Source organism: Ictalurus furcatus, chromosome 20, assembly GCF_023375685.1.
Source record: "Ictalurus furcatus strain D&B chromosome 20, Billie_1.0, whole genome shotgun sequence".
NCBI classification, from domain to species: Eukaryota; Metazoa; Chordata; class Actinopteri; order Siluriformes; family Ictaluridae; genus Ictalurus; species Ictalurus furcatus.
This window is the reverse complement of record NC_071274.1, coordinates 17,536,391-17,561,179: the sequence shown is the minus strand read 5'-3', so window position 1 is coordinate 17,561,179 and position 24,789 is coordinate 17,536,391. Positions and strand designations below refer to the sequence as shown.

Here is a 24,789-nt window from a genome sequence, read left to right as displayed (position 1 = left end):
GCATTATCTTTTTGCATTATCACATCCTGGACTGAATGAAATGCAGGGCTTGGATTTTTAAATATGTTCACAAATGTATGTTGTAGCTCTTTTTGTTTCTAAGAAGAATCAAAGACTGTTCCTCCAAAGCTCCAAACAGTGCATTCAGGAAAAATAGGTCATGACTCCCATGTGTGCCTGATTCCGCATGCTGCATTGTTGGTGTTCTGAGCTAACAGGGTGTGTATAAGCAAAGGAGAGAAGTGCCTGGATTTACTACACTGAAGAGAGTGCCTGCTTTCCCTCCTTTCTCCCAGACTACCTAAACATTGCTATAAATTGTTTATGCATGTCACATCCTAGTATTGTTCAACTATCATTGTGTCAGTGATTGTGTCCTGGACTGTGGAAGTCAGCCAAACTGCCTTCATGACTCAAAATGGCAACTGAGACAAAGTAGATCAGAGGTATGCTAAAACATGGGTGTGGCTGTGTAATTCTGTGTGTGTGTGCGCACACGTGTGTATGGGCTGCCTGCTGTGGAAGAGCAGGTGTGAAATGTAGAGAGCACTGAAGCAAAAAGAGCAGGAACATTTCATCAGTGACGGGTCACAGAAAACTCCAAAATAGCCATGGAAGTGGCTATGGTTACTATGGAAACATGTCATGTCGCATCTAATCCAGTCCAGTCCTACACGCTTAATAGGAAAACTGAATTAAAATTAATTATGTATTATAACTTACAACTGTACATGTGATATTGACTTTTAAGGTGCTACCATTCAAAGCCCTCTTAAGTCTGAATATTAAAATTATTTGATTAATTATCCAAAAGCTTTGTTTCTAAGTTCTTCCCACACAGTACATCTGTGTCAAGTTTAGCAGTGCTGAAGTTTTCTAGGAGGATTGGACAGTGTTTATACAATCATATAATGAGTGTTGTGTTAATGTAGTCCTTCCAGTGAAAGAAATATAAGCATTTATATTAGAAAGCAACCATAACAAATCAGATCTGCACTCACTGTACACTTTTAATAGGAACACCTATACTCCTGTTCATTCATGCAATCATCCAATCAGACAATCATGTGGCAGCACAATGCATAAAATCATGCAGATACAGGTCAAGAGCTTCAGTTAATGTTCACATCAAACATCAGAATGAGGAAACATTTGCCTGGTGTTTTTCCAGTCTTTCGCGGTTCAGTTCTAGTGAGGCTTTTCTCAGCTGTGCTTCAAATTCCTGTTTTTAGCTGTTCTGAGATGCTTTTCTGCTTACCATGGTTGTAAAGAGTGGTTTTTTAAATGACTGTTGCCTTCCTGTCAGCAAAAACCAGTCTCGCCATTCTCCTCTGACGTCTCTCATCAACAAGGCCTTTCTGCCCATGGGATATTTTTTGTTTTCACTCCATTCTGTATAAACGCTAGAGACTGTCCATCCGTCCATCTTCTATACCGCTTACTCCTTTTCAGGGTCACGGGGAACCTGGAGTCTATCCCAGGGAGCATCAGGCACAAGGCAGGGTACACCCTGGACAGGGTGCCAATCCATCACAGGGCACAATCACACACACTCTAGAGACTGTTGTGCGTGAAAATCCCAGGATATCAGCAATTTCTGAAATACTCAAAAACCAGCTCTCTCTCTCTCTCTCTCTCTCTCTCTCTCTCTCTCTCTCTCTCTCTATAGATATAGATATAGATATAGATATAGATATATATAGGTGGGCACAGGGTTGGGGTTTCGATTCCTACCTCCACCCTGTGTGTGCTGACCTTGCAGGGTTTACCATTCCCTATCACCTATACATACCCTTGCAGCATAATATTGTAAACATAACATTGACTGAAATGAGATAGAATTACCATACCCTGTTGTTAGAACATTTAATACTGAAATCAGATTATTAGATACAATAAGAAAATATCAATTACAAAAGCAAGCCTAAAACCATGGACAATTTGGAAATGCCAATCAGCCTACTTCTTTGGACTGGGGGAGGAAGCTTGAGTGCCCAGAGGAAGCCCCCAAGGCAAGGGGAGATCATGCTGGCTCACAGGGCGGAGCCACTGTGCCTCACACCCCTCCCCGCCCCCTTATTTTTATTCTTATTCAACAGTGTGGTTACATTAGAGATTACTGTCAACAACTCCAGCTAGTTATTATTCTTTTGACCAGTCACTTGTATTAGGTTTCAAATTATGCCAGTCACACAATTTCTTCTATTCATAGACAGCTTGAATCTAATTGCAATAACCACACTATAACAAGTTTATAGGAATTAAAATCCCATGGCTCCAATAAATAAAATGATGGTGTGTATTTGCCTGCAGTTTCTTTGTGTTATAATGTGTGCTGCTATTTATTTGTTTGTTTGTTTGTTTGTTTAGGCCCTGAAAGAGGTCCAGAGCTGCAAAAGAAAAATCTTTTCCTTAAATCATCACAGGGTGGTAACAGTTTATGATGTTAATCAGCCTGAAACGGAAGCGTCACCAATGCACGTCACTTTATTACCATAGCAACCCGGATACCGACAGTTAGTTTTGGCGAAAGACAAACTATCCACTGCCAGGTAGGTCATACAGAAACTTCTGCTTTAAAGTCTGGAAAGAAAAGAGAGGTAACAGAAAGGGAATTAAACATTACGTTTATTTGTAAACATCGGCAGAACTTCACAGGTTTAATTCGAGCTATCGTTACACTTGGTTTAGTTAGATGATTTATTTGACTCCATTATGTCTGTGTTAGCCCAGGGCCAGGCCTGCTGTAGTTTATCTGCTACTAATGATATATTATATGAATGAACTTAATTTTAAAAAACAAAAACCCAACAACAGTTAAAGTATAGGGTTTCATCTCATTGTGTATGTGAAAAGCCATTATGAAAGGAAACCTGAGTGAAGGATTATTTGTAGGTTGCGTTTTACTGCCACCTGCTGGTCATAACTGGTATCCCATTATTGCTCAATACCAATTGAACAGTTAATGAGCACATTTAATTAGTTTGATTAGTTAATTAATGTGATTCTGGTATGAAGACCTCAAATTTAGTCGTTCTTAGAATATTCCTTTCAGTTTGTGGTAAGTTGTATATCACAATGGTTGCGTGTTATATTTCAATATATGGGGATAATTTTTGAAATTCCATCGTCTAAGCTTTCTTGCCATAACAAACCCAAATAGCACAGTACATAATACATTTCCAAAATCCTGAAGGTATCTGCTATGAACATATGAAGGGAAAACGTTTATATCTATATATTCTTTATATATATATATATATATATATATATATATATATATATATATATATATATATATATATATGTGTGTGTGTGTGTGTGTGTGTGTGTGTATATATATATATATATATATATATATATATATATATATATATATATATATATATGTACATCAGTAAGGGTTCCAAGTAAAACCTGTTTTTGGAAGCCAACAAAAACTTTTTTTTTAATCCTGTGAACCCTTAAAGAACCACTGAAGACATTTTTTTCCAAGATATTTAATATATTACGTGACCACAACCTTGGATAAAGCAGTTATTCTAGCATGAATAAATAAATATATTTTTTAGATACTCCCTGTGATACAAAACATATGTCAGTCATTTCTGATTGATTAACTCATTCTGAGATATGAAGCACAAAACACTAAGTGCAGTCATGCCTTTTTTTTCCCTATTTTTTTAGGGTTTCCCCTCCATTTCTATTACTGATCAGGTAAGTGGAACAAACCCTTCATGAAAAAGGACCTAAAACTAAATTGACTTTCACACAGAATGGTAACAATCTTTAAAAAAAAAAAAAAGAAGAAGAATAAGAACAATTACATGAAATCACAGGCACATTATCTACAATACATCATTCAGACATTTTTTGGGCATCGTTGTGCTCCAAAGATTACTAAGTCTACTTTGGTTTCTTATTTGAATGAATTTAAGGAGAACTTAAATTTGAATGAACTTGCATACTCAGTAAATGAATGTAGTGCCAGCATTCTGTTTAGTGGACAGGAGTTTCTTGTTATTGGTTAAATGATTCTTGAAGATGAAATGACCAAACTCGGGAGACAAGAAGTCAGAGTACTTAGACACCATAACCAACAATACAGACGAGCTGAAGGCCGCTATCAAAGCAACCTGGGCTTCCAGAACACCTCAGCAGTGCAACAGGCTGATTGCCTCCATGCCACACCGCATTGATGCAGTAATTCGTGCAAAAGGAGCTCCGACCGAGTACTGAGTACATAAATTAACATACTTTTCAGAAGATTGACATTTCTGTATTATAAATTCTTTTTTCTAATATTTTGAGGTACAGGATTTTTAATTTCAATGAGCTGTAAGATGTTATCATCAAGATTAAAACAAAAACAAAAATCTTGAAATATTTCACTTTATGTGTAATGAATCTAGAATATATGAAAGTTCAACTTTTTGAATTAAATTAAGGCAAAAAAACCGAACTTTTCCATGATATTCTAATTTGTTTGAGATGCACCTGTACATGATACGGACATGACTGTGTGTTGAGATAAGTTGAGATAATGCAAGCAAGAGTCACCCAAGAAACATTGTGGCAGGAAGGTTTAAGGTTCCCTCCACAACATTAGAATTAGACATGTATAAATGTTACAGTGATATAGATGATGGTATAGATGATAGACTGATGAACTGATAAACTCCCAGTGGTGGAAAGAGTTCAAAACACACTGACACCTATTTGAGTAGTACTCCTACTGTAGTAATACTTCACTTGCGTAAGAGTGAAAGTAAAAGTAAGGATCACGAAATGACTCATTAACTACTCATTAAATTTGAATCACTCATTAAAATGTGTGAAATGTAATTCTTTAGAATCTGCACATTATAAAGGCTTTTAATTAGCTTACAGTGCATTTTTACTATGATTAGAGTGCATTATGTTTTAATTGTACTTACAAATAAAAGTCCTTTTTATGGTGAATCATGAACTCCAGTGCTGTAATGAGAGTGCATGTAGTTTGTAACAGTCCTCTCGTATGCTCCTATACCTGATCAGATCATCCATCTTTAATAAAACCACAAGGTACTTTCTCTCCTGCTTGATTCATTACTCTCAGCTATAAAGATACACATTAACGTAGCATGTCTTTTTGAACTTCATCTGTCTTTTAGTACACCTCTGGCTGTTCAATGGCAACACGAATTGAGCGTCTCGCCCGGCCTAATCCCAACCTACTTAAATTCCCTGACAGGTAGGATTCTGAATAAATACAGGAGATTTAGTGTGCTTATACACTTGCTGCTACAACCCTGGTTATGAGGAGGAGCTTGTTTTCCTTCACCGTAACTTCAGAGGCAGAGCTCCTTGTAAGACATGAGTATATTAGCCATGTGGTTATTTTAAGTTACATTGCAACATTGGAATATTGGCAATGAAATATTTCAATATGTCATAAATATCCATATATTCACTCACTAACAGTGTCTAACAGAAGTCTCTGTCCTTAATGTTGGTTTGTCTCACTTGCAAAGTGTTAAAAGGTTGTGTAAAGTTGTTTTTTTTGTTTGTTTTGTTTTTTGTTTTTTTAAGGTTTTAAAAAATGCATTTTTCTGAAAAACTTTTTTCAATTTTGGAAGCTCAGTTGTGACCCAAAACAATTGCAGATGGCAGTGCTTTTTAGAAGCCATAGGATTACATGTACAATATATTGTGTGCTGGTGGATGAAAGAAAAAAGCTGTGAAAGCAGCCTAACAGCACTGGTATATACCTTCTGTCACACTCAGGGCCAGTTCTAAACATTTGGAGGCCCTAGGCAAAATTTATGTTGGAGGCCCTACGCACCCCTCCTATGACAACATGTTTTTTCCCCCCATTACTTCCCATTAATGTTAACTTAACTTGATTAAACTTTTATTTTAAGTCAGTTTATTATGATTATTTATATATATTTATATATATTTATATAAAGTCACACTGACTAAAAATTTTAAGGCAGCCAGGATATTTATTATTTTTTTTGCAGTAATTTGTTCAGTAATTTATTTATAGTAACACACTTACTATTTGGGATAATGAACAGTTTTGCCCACTCTATAGAGTAAAATGGAAAAAAATGCAAGACAACATTACATTGCCAACAAATAATTACAGATGAACACTTCCTGCACACCACTTCGGTAAATGAACATCACTGCCTTTATAATTTTTTCCCAGGTAAAAATACATATATATATATATATATATATATATATATATATATATATATATATATATATATATATATATATATATAGTCATATTATGTAGTCATATTATGTATTATGTATTGCGGTGCAATACCTTAAATATGCACCATATACACATTCGCCTCACACCTCCAGGGTTGGAGATTTGATTCCCACCGCTGCCCTGTGTGTCAGAGTTTCCATGTTCTCTCCAGGCTGCAGGGGTTTCCTCCAGTTTCTTCCTCCAGTCTAAAAACATGCAAGACTGATTGGCATGTCCAAAGTGTCTGTAGCGTATGAATCGGTGTGATTGTGCCCTGCGATGGATGGGCACCCCGTCCAGGGTGTACCCTGCCTTGTGCCCGATGCTCCCTGGAATGGGCTCCAGGTTTCCCATGACCCTGTAGGATAAGCGGTATAGTAAATGGATGGATGTATGCACTATATACACAAATCAAATGCTAATGGAAGTGAAAGAGACAAACTACTAAGCAGAAAGAATAGTTCATTTCCTCATAAAATTGTATGCTTATTTTTTAATAAATATAACAAGAATTTTTATGATTTGAAAACTAACATGAAGTATTATGTTAAAGCAGTAATGGAAACATCAGCAGAATTTAGAAGATATACAGACAGTTGAGGTACCTTTTTTAATGCTCTAGTGTGTTTGCTTTTTCACTTTGAATACAGACTACTTTACTTTTACTTTAGTATTTTGCTAGTCAGCTCTCGTCGCAATGTCATCGTACACCTGAATTCAATGTGTCGGACAGTCTCGACACGTCGGCGACGCTCGCACTCTTATGAACTCAGAATAAACTGGCAAATGATCTATCCCAAAATGACACTGATCGACAGAACAAGGCCCAGTTTATTTTTAGAATACATTGCAATCACTCACTCCAGAATAATTGATGAATACTCACATTCTTTCTATGCGTGCGTGTTTATCCTTTCGCTCAGCAGCCCCCGAAGATGTGTTGGTTTCTGCGCCATCATAAGTCACTGACAAAAGTTGTGTTTTTGCATTTTGTTCATACCCTATCTCTTCATACATTCAGAGGGTAGGACCCTCATTAATTGGTGTCACTACAGGTGAGTGACAATTTATCTATATCCAATTCACAATGGCTGCCCGACTAGAGTATAGTGATGTGACGGATATGGAGGCCCCGCCTCCAAGCCCAAGGCCCAGGCAATCACTTACTCTGCCTATAGGTAGCTCTGACCCTGGTCACACTCATATAATTACTGTAATCAATAGAAACCCAGTTTATGTAGGGTGATTTGTGTGGTTGTTTATCACTTGCACAGATGTTATGAGTTAATTTATGATACTTAAAGTCGTTGTGATGTAGTGTGAAGTTCAGTGACTGCCTGTAATTGTTTTTTTTAATCACCTGGTCTTTATCCAATCATTAGCTGTCCAGTTTCGATGAGCCTGTGTCCACTGTAGCTTCAGATTCATCTTGTTGACTGACAGCACTAGAACCTGATGTGGTTGTGTGTTTTGAGATGCTTTTCTGCTCACCATGGTTGTAAAGAGTGATTATTTGAGTTATTGAGAGCTTCAAACAGTCTGGTCATTCTCCTCTATACCTCTCTCAGTTACAAGGCATTTCTGCCTGTGAAACCGCCACTCACTAATTGTTTTTTGTTTTTCTCACCATTCTGTGTAAACTCTAGAGACTGTTGTGTGTTAAAATCCCAGATCAGCCGTTTCTAAAATACTCAAACCAACCTGTCTAGCACCAACAACCATGCCACGGTCAAAGTCACTGAGATCGCATTTTCCCCCATACTAATGTTTGATGTGAACATTAACTGAAGCTCTCGATTTGTATCTGCATTCATTTATGCATTGTGCTGCTGCCACATGATTGGCTGATTGGCTAATTGTTTGAATGAGCAGGTGTAAAGGTGTTTCTATTAAGGTGTCTGGTGATTTGTATGTCTATAATGATCTCATGTATTTGCAGGCGCTCCGTATACTGGTTGGATGAGCTTCCAGCAAAATCAGAGCGGCCCACTACTGTCTTTGGTAAAAGCATTTCTTTCAAGAAATTAAGACTTTGGGTGCGTCTCAATCAGCTCCCTAGTTCAGTAGTCAAGGCACTGATCAGGATGTGTGCCATTTCCTTAAAAAAATCCCACAATGCACCGCAAAAAAAAAAGGCGGATGACAAACTCTCAGCCAACTTCCATCTACAAATGTAAGTAGCTTGTTATCTTTGTTGTAGCTTTCACATGATTACTTATGTTAGTGATTTCTAACTCTATTTGACATTCTATATAGGGTTTGTTTGAGTCAAATGACTTTTAAGTATTTAATGATTTTTTAAAAGTCCACAATCCTGCTTGACGTACCATGACAGAAACCCGTGTGGTTAAGCTAACAAATTTATATGACACATAAATGTGAGAAAGATATTGGTCCTGCTTGTCTCGTTTTACAACAGGAGTACATAGTCATGTCACCAGAAATTGAGCCATCAATGTCCCAATGTGTAGTAAGCGAACTCGTGTACACTATATAATGTTTCACAACCTAGGGAGCTGATTGAGACGCAACGTTTAATGTGCTATGCTATACTATACTGTATCAATTTGTCAATTGCTCATTTAAAAGTCATATAGAAATAAAGGAATCTAATTACCTTAAGCAGGTTCATGTGCCAGTTTTCCCAGACCAATTAAACATAACCTACAGGCTTAAAACTTAGCAAATGACTGGCTTTCACTTTAGAAACCTCGTTAAATCAAGTACGCATCTGGGAAATCATCTTTAATCAGATTGGTGGTGTATGCAAATAATGGTTGTAATGTGTATTTTAAATGTTGTCTTGTCTCTTGGCAGAGCTCACATCACGTTGGTCCCAGCCGTCAGAGAGGAAAAAGATTAGTACTCACTATGAAGACAACAGGTATAATGTATATAATGTGTATAATGCATGCAAGGCACAGCTTATGTTCAACTTCCAGAATCAAAATCAGTTTAATTGAATTTAAAGTAATTTTAATTTAAAGTAAGTTTCATTTGGATGGATTTTACTTTTATAGGAAAAAGATTAGCAGGGAATTAAACAACCAGGTGTGCTGTTATCAGAAAACCTACTAACTGTTACAAAACACTGATGCTGGAGACTCCTTCCATAAATGTTTTTTAAAAAAGGTCTCCTTACTATGTCAACCATACAACCTTGTTAAAAGCAACCTCATTTTTTTGTTTGTTTGTTTGTTTATATGTAGGCTTACATTATACTCTATGTAGCATCCCTGTGAATGACCTGTTACTATAGAAATGATAATGTATTAGAATTAGCACATTAATACTGTATAAACTTGTGATCTGGCTTGCGGCTGGAACTATTGACAGAACTCGTGTTACTGGAAATTAATCAACACCTTCTGCCAGTCAGATTTGTGATTTCAACATAGCTGTCGGATAAAATAAATTAATAGCTAGATGTTATATATTGAAACATTGATACTGTGTTTGGAAAATCTACAGTATCTACAGTTTAAGCTGGACGTGCAGACAGAACAGCAGATAGGCTTCAGTAGCACTATAATTTTGTATTTGCATATAAAATTACCAAACGTGTTTGTTGAATGAGCATAACTGCATAATAACAGCTGTCATATAAAGGTAAAAAGTTGTTGAATAGGAATATGGTTTGAGGGGAGAAACAGTTTCTATGGTTTAAGGAAGAGGAAGGAAAGTAAATGAAATAATGTGTGGAACTCATATTTGCTTCAGGGCTCATGTGCATTAAGGGTTGCACAGTTGTCATCTGGTGGCCTCTGACTACCCCCACTGCTTACCAGCTGTTTGTAAAGCATACTCCTTTTGGATTTTGTTCATTTATTTACATTGAAATTGGACGATAATATTCACAGATTTTGCTTAAATAATACGTAATCCATCGGTAGACTGACGCTAACCATTTCGTTTCATGTCAAGATCATGCATTTCCTGTTTGTCAGATCATGTTGCTCATTGGCTGGTGATTGTGAAAAACATTATTGCACAACACACCAAAGGAAAGGAAAAATCCATCCTGAATGCTTTGCATGTCAATATTTCTAATCATAATACCCTTCAGTTCAAAAGTGCAAAAGATTTATTTTTATGCTTTAATTCTGAGCTGGCATGTTTGGTTTAAATTTCTATAATCAAACAGTTTCCACTTTGTGAAAAGCCCTTGCTTAGTCTCTACCAAAAGAGAGCATTGCAGCAGTGCTTTAGTCCTTTAGTCTGTCCAGCTCTTTCACCTCCTCGTTTGTACTCTCTGCTCAAAAAGATCATCTTCCAACACTTCAAGTTTCATGCCAGTACTACCATCACCATCATCGTACTAGTCATCACGTAATTCATATATAGGCGCATTGCATTCTTGGAACGTTAGCAGTTTCCAATATTTCTGTGTTTCATTAAATGACACTGAATATTGCTGGAAAAGGGTGAGTGAGTAAAAGACGCTATTGCTCTTTATATTTTTAACAGTCTTTGAAAGTACCGTGGCTTATTAAGCACCTTCTTTTTATTGTAATTAGCGCTAGATTGAACTACTGTAAACTACTCTTTAATGTATTTTTAGGACAGATTTTTACAACAAATATGGTTGAATTTGATTCAGTTGGTTATTCCTATAAGAAAGAATTCCATATATTTCTCTAAAAAAAATGTTGCATGAGTTTGTTTATTTTTCCATGAGTGAATTATGTGGAAAGTTTAAAAAACTTCACTTTTAAATATTGAGTATTTGAACATATACACAAGTTTAAATAAGCAATAATGTATCAAGAATCTTCAAAGAAAATGTACTGCTTTAGAACAAATCTGGGCCTTCCATCTCCTAATTATCTACTCACGTCACGTATAAAGTAATCAGTCTCAGTCTCTCTCTCTCTCTCTAGAGAGTCTCCCGAGTGGAAGGTGGGCGCAGCCACGTTAAAGGCTAGTCCCTCTGAAAGAGTGTGTTCACTCGCTCGACCCCGTCAGCCTGCAGTCGGCTGGCAGCCTGATCGCCCCCTATTGACCACAGTGAGTCCTCACAGCTCTGTATACTTTTTTGTACACACGTTATTGTGGCTTTTCACCTCCGTCTACCACTCCCACCGCTCCCACTCAGGATCCACACAATACTGCTGTGCTGTTTCTATGTCAAACCACATTAATCTTAATTATTGCCTCACAAGATCTGGGAAGAAAAATTCCAATTAATATTTACTAATTATATAATAATAATATTAAGAAGAAGAAGAATAATTCACAAATATAGAATACCTTAAGACCCTCCACATGATTTCTTTTCCTGTTTTTTTGTATTTATTTGTTTTTATATATTTTTTGTATTGCATTTATTTTTTACATTTACATTAAGGTGCACAAAGTAGTACAGATAAGTGAGCAGTGTTGGGAACGTGCTATAGGGAGGGTACAGTCTACCACTTCTTGTGCTTGTCTTGGACTTATATAGTTCAAAGTTTTAAACGGAGTCCATCTGTCCAAGTCGAGACTTTCTGTGATGTACCCTGAGGTAGAGGACAAGTGTGATAAATGCCATGGCTCTCCCTGCCATCTTGGCCATATGTTTTTCTTCTGCCCTGATCTCCATGGTTTTTGGTCTGGTTTTTTTACCATCATGTCCACTATTCTTAGGGTAGATTTAAAGCCTTGCCCATTGATTGCTGTATTTGGGATTCCTGATGACTCCGTTCCATTGAGCTCGATACAAAAGGATGTTATTGCTTTCATATCCCTTATAGCAAGACGTTCCCTACTGTTGCATTGGAAGTCTGCTAAATACCCATCTATCTCCCAGTGGCTAAAGGACGTGATGTTTTTTGTAAAACTCGAGAAAATAAGGTATACAATGAAGGGTTGTACGGACAAGGTTTTTTTTTTTTTTATATAAATGACATCCCTTTATCGTATACTTTATGGAGTTACAGACACTTCCCACATAAATTTTTGTGCCTGTTGTTGGGTCTTACAATATCTATATAACCAGCGATAATTATTGGGTAGCCATGATTAGTCGGGGTGGGGGGGGGGGGGGGGGGTTACTTTTAATTTTGTTTACCTTTGTTAATATAAAAAGAAAAAAAAAATGTGAATGTTTACTGCTGTGTGTTGCTCAATTTGTTGTTGTTTTTTTTTTGTTTGTTTTTTTGTTTTTTCTTCTCAATGGAATATTTGGGAAAGGGAGGGGAGGAGAGAAGAAAAAAGGTATATAAGCTGTTGTTTATATGAGTCATGCAAGTCATGTTTTTAACCCATTTAATTTTCCGACAGTCACGGTTATGATCAGTTTTTTTTTCAGTTTCCTTATTTTATTACGGAACGGTGTAATTAGACACCAAGCATACATCAAGCATGCACTTGAGAATGAAGACATCTGCCTCAGAGCTCTATAAATGATGCAACTATCATCCATCCATTTTCTATACCGCTTATCCTACATGGCCACAGGGAACCTGGAGCCTATATCCCAGGGAGCATCGGGCACAAGGCGGGGTACACCATGGACAGGGTGCCAATCTATTGCAGGGCACAATCACACACACATTCACACACCCATTCACACACTATGGACAGTTTGGACATGCCAATCAGCCTACCATGCATGTCTTTGGACAGGAAGATTAAACCGGGAGCCCAGAGAAAACCCCCGCAGCACGGGGAGAACATGCAAAGTCCGCACACACAGGGCAGTGGCGGGAATCAAACCCCCAACCCTGGATGTGTGAGGCCAACGTGCTAACCACTAACCCAGTGTGCGCCCTGCAACTATCATATTTGGTACATAACTTTTTACAGTAGGTTTATTATTGATATTTGTGACATTTTAATGAGCTCTAATTATTAAGTTCATCTAAATATATATAAATGTCGAAACAGAGTAGCTCATATAGTTATACATGAACAGTAAATTAATATTAGTTTCTTTATTTTTTGAAGGGATCTATTTATGTCCTTTTATTTTGCCACTGTTTGTTTTTGACAGCTATTATAAGGATTTACAGTGTCTGTTGCCAGAAAAACAACTGTGTGGGGAGGAGCAACAGGTGACAACCAATAAGCAGTATAATGAGGCAGGCCAGCAACGCACAGACAAGCCACATGCTTTTCATTATATACGCAATGTCGCCCCTGGCATGATCGCACCCCAAATACCGTCCAGGATCTGCATGTAGTGTGCCAAAATGTTTGCCTGTAGTGGATGGAGAAGCAATGCATCATTTCTTTTGAGTTTAGGAATTCTGATGTCAATAAAATGTGTGTTCAGAGGAGGAACTTCAGTCTGTGTGGTGCCCCAGGCTGTAAACGGGAGAAACAAAACAAATGGCACAGTGGTATTTCTATTCACTTGTTAATAATGTTGCGTGAGAGTTCATCAAACCCCACCTCTGGCACTAGCATTTAGGTGTTCTAGCTTTGACAGCATCCATGCAAGTGTTTTTGGGGTGTAGTCTTGAACACTGAAAAAGATGTATTTGTTTTAATACTAATAACACACAATAATCTGCCTTCAACTATGCAGTAACAAAAATCGGTTGTGGTGCCTTGTGCGTCCTATGCAAGAATCTGAACCACAAGCTGTGAAAATACTTTGAAGTGCTTTGGCATTATTCAGACATACAGTCCCTTTTGAAACTATTGGAACAGCAAGGCCAATTCATTTGTTGAATTGTGCTATATACCAAAGACATTTGTGTTTGAGATCAAAAGATATGAGATGAGGATTTCAGCTTTCATGATCGTTCCTGATATTTACATCTAGATTTGCTAAACAACTTAAAACATAGAACCTTTTGTATTAGACCACCCTATGTTTAGGTGAGCAAAAGTATGGGAACAGATAAGTCTTGAAGTAAATTAAAATAAATAACACTTAATATTATTTGCATATCCCTTGCTTGCAATAACTGCAGCTTATTTGCATCACTAAATTGTTGGTTTCTTTTTTAATGCTTTTCCAGGCTTCTACCACAGCCTCTTTCAGTTGCCTTTTGATTTGGGGGTTTATCCCTTCAGTCTCCTCTTCAGGAGGTGAAATGCTGCTCAACTCGGTTAAGGTCTGGTGATTGACTTGGCCAGTTTAAAACCTTCCACTTTTCGCCCCTCATGGAGATCTTTGTTAAGTTGGCAATGTGTTTTGGATCATTGTATTGCTGCATAATAAAGTTCCTCCCAATTAATCTGGATGCATTTCTTTGTAAATAGGCAGACAAAATAACCTGGTAAACTTGAATTCATTCTGCTGCTACCATCATGAGTTACATCATCAATAATGATTAGTGAACTCTGTCCATGAGTACCCATGCAATTGATTTAAGCATTCAATCTAACAGGACAGATTATTAGTAAATATGATGATACAGAAATAAATGGAAACAATGGTTTATGTACAAACCTGATCCAAATTTCATGGAGCATAATATATTGCAACCATAAGTCTATTACTCTATAGTCCATTATTTAAATTGGAATTATTTAAATTAGAATTATTAATGCTTAGACCGGCATTAATATCTTTTAAGTCAGGGTTACATTGCATTAATTAATAATAATCAAAATGTACCCACTATAGCTGTGTGTAGCCTGTTAGTCTGTTAGTCTGTTAGCCTGTTAGTGTGTCATGTGTGAGATTAGCAATCCAAAGTAATAACAGTCTCAAAAGAGTCCACAAATCCAGCATAGCATTTACAAATATATTAACAGACATGGTCAATAAAATCTGTTTTGTAGTCCCAGTTTGTCCCAGTACATACATTCAGATTGCAGAACATACATTTATTCAACTCTGTCTTCTACAGAATTTCTACAATTCCTCAACCTCAGCTACTTCACTCGAGTTCATAATTGATCTCAAGCTGATGCCCTGTGGAACTTTCAGGAAAGCTTGTCTATCTAATGTGACTGAGTAAGATACCTAAATGATAAAATAGCCAAATCAAGGAACTGTTGTTTATATTTGACAATAGCCATTTAATAATATTTCAGAAACGATCAGGAACATTCACTGGACACACTATCAGACAGATAGAATGCAGTGCTAGTCGAAATGCGAGTCCTTCAAGCAGCATTTCATTATAATTCCAGTATTATTTTCATTTAAGAATGACAAAAACACTCACACTGAATGTACAAGTGAATATTTTATTTAATTATTAGATTTTTTGGAGAGCCCTGCAGAGATGTGTGCACTCTGTGTGGATTGTGTGGATTGTATGGAGAGGTGGCGCTATAAATAAAAGGTTTTGTGTGTGTGAATTTGGGCCAGTTTGTACAAACTTTTTGTTGGAAATATGGTTTTATTTTCGCGCTAAGGAGGGTGATGTTTAGGTTGGGCTAATGGAGTAAACCACAAACGATAGAAAAAAGAATAGCGCACCTCATCATGTTAATCTGTTCAATCTAAATGTATTCATGTTCAGTTATATCCCTGAGAGGTAGAAATGACAGCACTATCAGCAGGGTCTGGGAATTATAGCTTTGACAGTTCCATATCACTCAAGGGGTGGCTTAATAAAGTTCAAAATTGTTACTATAAATGCAGACTTTAATACACTGAAAAAGACACACTATTAGAATCAAATATATATATATATATATATATATATATATATATATATATATATATATATATATAAAATTGGGTTCAATCCCATGTGTTACATTTTTGAATGTCCATGGAATAAAATAATTGCACCATTAGTAATTAGATGCCACGAGTGTACCTTCTGTCATCATTTACACTTTTGAATGACCGTGTAATACGAAGCAACATGATAACATGAAATTTAAAATGGCCATTGGCATTGTTTCGATTCAGGACAGCTGTCCTTTGCTGCTATTGTCAAGCCACTGTTTGACGCCGTACACTACAGCGCTTCACCTTCACGCGTTCGCTGAGAGTAGGCTAATGGTGGAGAGGCAGGAATTTGGCCAATAGTTGCTGCAAGCCTTTTATAATTGACCACTTGGTGTGCGAGAAGGCAGGAATTTCAGAGAGGGGTTAAAGCAATGCAAATATGCGCACACATGATGCAATATTAGATCATAAGCACATTATAATGAAATTAAAGCCGAATGCCGGACATTTTCTCAAATGTAGAAATCCTGTCCGGACGCTTTTTTAAGGTCTGAAAAAGAGGACATGTCCTGGAAAAAGAGGACGTGCGGTCACCCTAACAAAAGCATTTCAGAGAACAATTTGTGTTAATTTCTACCAAATTAACTTTGCACAAAATCTATTTGCGCATGCAAAAGGAGGTTGCTCATGTGAGTCACAACTGGCAAGAGCTCTATTGTTTTATGTCAAAAGATACATTTTTTTTAGTTTGAAATTTAAAAAAAAATTGTAATCCTGATAGTAATCCCATTTTTAAAAAATAAAATTTACCTGTAATCTGACTACTTTGTTTTTTGACGTTACAGTTACCAGTTTTTTTTGTGTCCTGATTACGTAACGCTGTTACATGTATTCCGTTACTCCCCAAGCCTGTATGTCCTTCGAACTAAGAATTGAGTTGGTTGTATTCTCCAAAATGTAACCATGTAATGTTGTTCATGTTAGTGAACATGATCTTTCTTTGTCTTGCAAGCTTCATACTGTACATGTTCCCTTCATGCTCGAACCCCCATCACATGAAGTAAAACCATATATTTACCTGCAATTTATTCAATGCGTTTTCAGACTAATTCGATATTAATTACTTTATTTGTATTTATTTGTAGAAAGTGTTGTGATAACATTTATGCTTTAATTGTGATTTTCTTTTTTTTATTTTTTAAAAATCTTTTCACACTTTTATTTTCATCATTGACTTACCATCCAAGACCAGTGAAGCACAATAATAGAAATATACACACACACAATAAGTATACAAAATAGTGCATGACATGGTAATCACTAGTTACCCAGGACAAAGAAGTGCAGAATGAACTACATACAGTAAATATCCATAAGCTCCGGAGGCTGAACAAAACACTACAAATTATATTAGACTTTAACTGTTGTGAGACAGGTTAACTCTGCGTTATCTGATCTAAAGAAAATATTAGGGGTTGTTGGCGGCGATTTTCTTGAAGACAGTACCATCATGTATGCACTTGCTACTAAGCCACATTAAGTAGCAGCTTTCTTGTGCTGAGATGGTCCTTTCCCTCTAGGACTATTTTCTGATATTTGCATAACAGATGTGGTTCAGATAAACAAAGTGTACATATGGTGCAGCCTATTATATAGTGTGGATGTTGGTGTAAACAAATTCAATGGTTTTCCAACCACTGACGTCTGATCTGTCTCTCTCTTTCTCTCTCTCTCTCTCTCTCTCTCTCTCTCTTTCTCACTCACTCGCTCTCAGTATGGTATGGGAGTGAGAACTATAGCTAAAGCCAGTCCCCGGATCTGCCAGTTGGCTCAACCAAAAAAGTCAAGAATGCCATTGACTCCAGCATTCAACAGCACTAATAGCTGTTTGACACTTCTCCCACAAGCCAAGCCTTCTTCTCATATACACCTCCTGGCCAGTGAGTTATTGTCATGTGACGCCTGATCGTACTTTTAATGAAAGCTCTGTCACGTTACTAAACTATAAACTGCTCAAACAGGTTTATATAACAATGTTAAACCTTGACTATGATTCTGCATACATTCTGCAGCAGAGAGAATAACAATGTGTGTTTTTAATGTCTGAAGGAAAATATTACATACTATGAGGTCACATGTTTTGTGTGTTTTCAAGTCTTGTGAATGTCACTGATGGACCTTCTCCCTGTAAAGTAAAGGGGGAGCAGGGCATGTGGTCACACTTTTCACTTTTTCTTACCTTTCTTGAGCGTGATACATTACACTGGAATAGTTGTCATACCAAATGATAAAACGAAGGCAAATATTTAGTTAATTAGAGGGTGTGCACTTGTGACAATTTGTGTGTGTGTGTGTGTGTGTGTGTGTGTATATATATATATATATATATATATATATATATATATATATATATATATATATATATATATACACACACACACATATATATATTTATATATATTACTATATAATTGCTATTATACTGTATATATCACATAACATATATTATTATCTGACCTACAGTATATTTACTAACCATGCACATGCGTTATAAATGTGTGTGTGTATATATATATATGTATATATATATATATATATATATATATATATATATATATATATATATATATATATATGTGTGTGTGTGTGTGTGTGTGTGTGTGTGTGTGTGTGTGTATATATATATATATATATATATATATATATATATATATATATATATGTATGTATGTATGTATATAATGTAATTAATACTGTCCTCAGAAACCCAGTAACCGAAATCAACAAATATTAATGATTTTTTTGCTAACTGTGACTCATTGATCTCAAGGCTCATTTAACATAGGACTGCAACTAAAATATGATTTTATTCTCTCCTCTGTAAAAATAGCAATTTGAACATTCATACCTAACAATTATTACACAATTATTACATAAAATGTGAAGTGCTATTTTTGTTACTTTTGAAAGTCATATATTGTGCTCACCTCAGTTTAGAGTGGCTTTGACCACATGTGAACAAGAAATTGACCTCAGAGCATGAAGTCATGCTCTCCAACTTTTGAGCTGGAGGAGTGGGCATGTGGGTAAGTTTCACAACTTACCCACATTACAACTTACCCCGCTCTCCCCTATTGGTGAGACAAATTCTCAAATCAGTAACGTCACAATTTCTGTCTGATTTTTTTTTCACTTATTTTCTGTTAGTTCCTAAAAAGGAGCATCCTCATTATCGTCCAAACCAACCTGTGTCATCGCACGTGCCAAGGTCCGTCCTGGAAGCTGTAGCCAGTGAGAGGCTGCAGGTGCTGGCCATACCAAAGCCCCGCAAAACTCTTTTTGAGGGATTCGATCCCTATAAAGTGAGCTTGGCTGCTCGTGTTGCTACTGCATCCCCAAGAATACAGGAACTGTCACAACCCCCAGCACGCAGGTGCAGGACAACATCAGCCCAAGATGAATAAAGCATAAACATGTGTGAAATATCTATGCAATAAATGTATTAGCCGACATTAGTTCTCTCTGTCATGTTAATCAATGTCAAAGCAGTTATTATTAAAAGAACAATAAATGTATGAAATGTCTCCACCAGACACGCCACCCTTTATAAACATTAGTTACTAAAGCAACTCTAACATCAATGCATGATTTTAATTGGTACTTTAGATTGATATACACAAATGGATTGTAATTCTGCATCGTGACTTTGCCAAGGAGAGTGAGTTGGAGATGAATTTTACTTTGGACTGGAATTGGTCCTAGAAGAGCACTATTCATTCATTGTTTGCAATCTTTCCAGTCTCATCTAGGCTTTTATGCAAAATGATATGGTCACAGTAAGTCAGTTCATGAAATGGAGAATGAAACAGAGACCATGGATTTGATCATCTGTTTATTTTAAGTGTGAATTATTAACAATATAATATTTAGCATTATTTTATAGCAAAGATCCTAATCAAAAATCCTAATCTTATTTAATAGATCATTTCAAATACTACAGCATAATAATCACAGTAGTACACAGTGCTGTGAAAAAGTATTTGCTCCCATCCTGATTTCTTTGTTTTTGTGTATATCTGATACTAAATAGTTTTAGATCTTCAAATGAAATACAACAAAACAAAGGCAACCTGAGTAAACACACAAGTTATAGTTTTTATTTATTTATAAATTTTATAGAAGCGAAAAAAAAAGTTACCCAACACTTATCAGCCTTGTGGAAAAACTAACTGCCCCCTTAAACTATAAAATCTGGTGGTGCCACCTTTAGCAGCAATAACTGCACCCAAACACTTCAACCTCAACTTACAGACTGAAGACTGGACATTCTCCTTTAGGATTTTCTGGTAGAGAACAGCCAACTAGCCAAGCCTAACTAGACCTATGGAGGATGCTTGTCATTTGGGAGAGAAATCAAAATACATTAAGTATATGAAACTTATTGAACATTTTCAAAGCCACAATTCTAATTAGTGTTATTGATTTGCCAGAGCATCTTTCCTTTTTGGTCATTATCAACTCAACAGTCAATTGCTGTCTTCTGTTTAAAAATGACCAGTGTTTAAAAAGAAGAGCCAGGTTGAAATAAAGCCTTTAAACTTCTGGATCTCAAGGTTGTCACAACAAAATAAAACAAGTAAGCTTTCTGTGGACTAAAAATCACAATTGCCTCAAGTGCATCAATCACAAGGACAAGTTCTAACAAGGACAAAATGTGACGTCAATTAATTTCACTCATGTGTGAAAACACCTGGGTACATTCCCATTATATGGCAGACAACCAGACTGTGAAATATAGAATAACCGCACATTTCCTGAGAACACTGCATTAGCACCCTGACACAAAATGTCAAAAGTGGCATTAAAGCAATGAAACAGTGACAATACAGTTTTTATGTATACAGTATTATTTCATTTGTTAGAATAACTAGCCTGAGCTGTAAAACACTTGATTTATGATGACATGAATGTTAATAAAACATCCTGCCACCGTGTTCACAGTGTAGGCAAGCACAAACAGTGATTACAGTAAATGAATAACAGACATAGACACCATATAAGCCTATTAAACAGTGGGGGAAATAAGTATTGGACGTGTCAACATTTTTTTCAGTAAATATATTTCCAATTTCGCTATTCACATGAAATTTTCACCAGACATCAGTATTAACTCAAGAAATCCGGAAATATAAAGAATTCACAACATTAAAGTTCAATTCAATTCAATTTTATTTGTATAGCGCTTTTTACAATGGGCATTGTCTCAAAGCAGCTTTATAGAAACATAAACCCAGGATACAGATTTTAAATGTGTGAATTTATCCTAATTGAGCAAACCGGTGGTGACGGTTCCCTTCTGAGTCTGGTTCCTCTCAAGGTTTCTTCCTCTTAAAGTCCATAAATGAAGTTATGTGTTATAAAGTGGAGTGACACAGGAAAAACAAGTATTGAACATATTAAGAAAAAGCAGTTCTCCAAGGTAAGGTAAGGTAAGGTAAGGAATGTGATACATTTAGTGTATGCTTAAAGTAAGGTGAATATGCAAGGATGCATGTAGTGAAATATCTCTCTAAGGAGAGTTAGTTCTCTCCTGATTTTTGTAAGTTATTAAAAAACACCTTTGAAATCAGAGTAGATCAGCATTGTTTCAATCAGCATCAATGAGCCTTGGGCGCCCATGACCCCATTACTGGTTCACTGGTTGTCCCTCCTTGGACCATTTTTTTTAGGTACAAACCACTGCATACCGTGAACACCCCACAAGACCTTTATCCCTTTAGTCTGCCCAGCTCTTTTACCTCTTCATTTGCACACTCTGCTCATACAGAAAAGGTTCCAAAACTTTCCTGCGCTGCCAACAGCACCATATTTGTCATCTTGTAGATCTTCAAGCCTAACTAGACCTATGGAGAATGCTTGACATTTGGGAGAGAAATCAAAATACATTAAGTACTTTATTGACATTTATTGAACATTTTGAAAGGTACAATTCTGATTCCCTTGCCAGAGTTTCCTTTTTGGTTGTTATCAACCCAATAGTGAATTGTTGTCTTTTATTTAAAAATAGCCAATGTTTAAATAAAAGAATCAGGTGGACACAAAGCCCTTAAACATCTGGATCTCAAGGCTGTCACAACAAAATCAAAAAGTAAGCAATCTGTGGGCTAAAAATCATAATTGCCTCAGGTGCAAGAATCACAAAGACAAGCTCTAACAAAGGACCAAATGTGATGTAAATTATTGGCATTCAGATGGGTGAAAACACCTGGGTACGCTCCCATTTCTGACAATGAACCAGAAATTGTGAAAAGTAGAATTTCTTAGAACAATGTGCCAGCACCCTGAAACTAAATGCACAAAGCGACATCAAATCAATGAAGCACTGATTTTATTGTTTATATGTATACAGTTATATTTATTTGTTAGAATACCTGGCTTGAACTATGAAACAAAATATCACTTGATTTACAGTCTCCTCCAAAACTATTGGAACACCAAGTCCAATTCATTTGTTTTTGCTGTACACCAAAGATATTTGGGTTTGAGATCAAAAGATGGACAAGAGTTCAGGATTTCAGCTTTTATTTCCTGGTATTTACATCTCGATGTGTTAAACAACATAAAACATTGAACCTTTTGTATCAGACCACCCAATTTTTAGGTGAGCAAGAGCACAGGAACAGATAGTAAAAGTAAATAACACTTAATATTTGGTTGCATATCCCTTGCGTACAATAACTGCATCAAGCCTGCAACTCATTAACATCATCAAATTGTTGGCTTCTTCTATTGTGATGCTTTTCCAGGCTTTTACTGCAGCGTCTTTCTGTTGTTCTTTGTTTCGGGGGGTTTCTCCCTTCAGTCTCCTTCCTCTTCTACGGGTGAAATGCTGCACAGCTGGGTTAAGGTCTGGTGATTGACTTGGCCAGTCTAAAACTTTCCACTTTTCCCCCCTGATGAAGTCCTGTGCTGAGTTGGTGGTGTGTTTTTGATCATTGTCTTGCTGCATGATAAAGTTCCTCCCGATAAACTTGGATGCATTTCTCTGTAAAATGTCAGACAAAATGTTCCTGTAAATTTTTTAATTCATTCTGCTGCTACCATCATGATATACATCATCAATAAAGGTTAATGAGCCTGTTCCAGAAGCAGCCATGGAAGACCTAGCTATGACACTACCTCCACCATGTTTCACAGATGAGCTTGTATGTGTTGGATCATGAGCAGATCCTTTCGTTCTCCACACTTTGGCCTTTCAGTTATTTTGGTAGAGGTTAATTTTGTTTCCAGAAATTTTGTGGCTAATTTCTGTATTTCTTTGCGAATTCCAATATGGCTTTCTGATTCTTACTGCTGATGAGTGGTTTGCATCTTGTGATATGGCCTCTATATTTCTGCTCTCAAAGTTTTCTTTGAACTGTGGATTTTGATATCTTCACCCCTGCTCTGTGGAGGTTGTTGGTGATGTCACTGACTGTTGTTTTTGGGTTTTTCTTCACAGCTCTCACAATGTTTCTGTCATCAACTGCTGCTGTTTTCCTTGCCCAACATGTTGGTCATTTGTACACCAGTGGTTTCTTTCTTTTTCAGGACATTCCAAATTTGTGCAATGACTTTGATTGATTTTCCCTCTTTTCCCAGGTTCAAAATGGCTTACTTTTCTCTCAGATACAACTCTTTGGTCTTCATGTTGGCTTATCCAAATGCAGTCTTTACAGTTGAAGGATAAAACCATAGATTTTCAGAGCTATTTATTGTTTAAACAATCAATCTAACAGGACATACCTTGGTAGCAAGAAACACCTGTCAGTTACATGTTCCAGTATTTTTGCTCACCTACAAATTGGGTGGTCTGAAACATGTGCTATTTTCTATGTTGTTTAACACACACACACACACACACACACATATATATATGTCTCCATGGCAGACTTTATATATATATATATATATATATATATATATATATATATATATATATATATATATATATATATATATATATGTGTGTGTGTGTGTGTGTGTGTGTATGTGTGTGTGTGTGTGTGTGTATGTGCGTGTGTGTGTGTGAAACAAAAGCTGAAATTATAAACTCTCTTCTCATATTCATCTTTTGATCTCAAACCCAAATGTCTTCAGTCTACAGTCTGAATATGATACATGTATGCTTATACTAAAGGGAATATGTAAGTATGCATGTAGTGAAATATCTCTCTAAGGAGACTTAGTTCTCTCCTGATTTTTGTAAGTTATTAAAAATACATTTAAATCAGAGTAGATCAGCATTGTTTTGATCACTTAGGAATTCATGCAGTAAGCAAGAAATAGATTTGTCAGATTTGTCAAATTCATTTATTTCTGATATAGATATGAGAAATACCTCCAATATGGATGTTTATGTGTGCAGTATATCTCAGCTTTATTGTTCAATGGAATAATTAGAATAATCATATTCTGTTCAAGTAAAATGCAACTATCTGCTATACTTATACACGCATAGAACATAACCCTTCTTTTATGTTAACTCAATTTAATGATAACATTTTATCAAAAAGCAGCCAGCATGGGATTAGACATAATGCAGCCTGTAACACTGATAAATATATATATATATATATATATATATATATATATATATATATATATATATATATATATATATATATATATATATATATATATATATCAGATTGGTGTGTCATTGGGTGTTTTAATTTTGTTGTAACAGTAGTAGCTTTGAATTATAGTCAGTAATATGAATTCAGTAATATAATATCAAATCATATAAAACCAGGCAATTGTATAGGCTAAACTCCAACGAATCATGGAATGAAAGAGCTAGATATGAGTTGATGTCATATAAGCTTGAAAATTTTGACTGTTGCACAAAAACCTCGCAGGTTATTCCCCTATCTGTGGGACTTTTCTTGTTTCTCTGTTTCTGTGGAAAAAAAAAGACGTCGTTTCTTTACTG

At 36.2% G+C, this 24,789-nt stretch overlaps 1 protein-coding gene and 1 long non-coding RNA gene across 6 annotated transcripts; both read left to right on the top strand.

Moving 5' to 3' along the window:
* Positions 1-2,477: 2,477 nt before the first annotated feature.
* Positions 2,478-19,402, top strand: theg (theg spermatid protein). Of its 5 annotated transcripts, none has more exons than XM_053651973.1 (10): positions 2,535-2,552; positions 3,688-3,717; positions 4,045-4,239; positions 5,038-5,064; positions 5,154-5,233; positions 8,190-8,251; positions 9,068-9,134; positions 11,131-11,257; positions 17,590-17,755; positions 19,023-19,402. In XM_053651973.1, exons 5-10 carry the CDS (start codon positions 5,172-5,174, stop codon positions 19,277-19,279), a joined length of 741 nt encoding a protein of 246 aa, XP_053507948.1. In that variant the 5' UTR covers positions 2,535-2,552; positions 3,688-3,717; positions 4,045-4,239; positions 5,038-5,064; positions 5,154-5,171; the 3' UTR covers positions 19,280-19,402. The 5 variants fall into 5 exon arrangements, with proteins under 5 accessions (XP_053507949.1, XP_053507947.1, XP_053507948.1 ...); XM_053651975.1 differs by having other exon boundaries at positions 4,976-5,064; XM_053651974.1 differs by lacking the exon at positions 4,045-4,239 and having other exon boundaries at positions 2,478-2,552.
* Positions 11,284-12,829, top strand: LOC128624373 (uncharacterized). The gene is made up of 3 exons (XR_008388756.1): positions 11,284-12,082; positions 12,422-12,445; positions 12,540-12,829. It is a non-coding gene; the product is annotated as an uncharacterized LOC128624373 (long non-coding RNA).
* Positions 19,403-24,789: the final 5,387 nt, after the last annotated feature.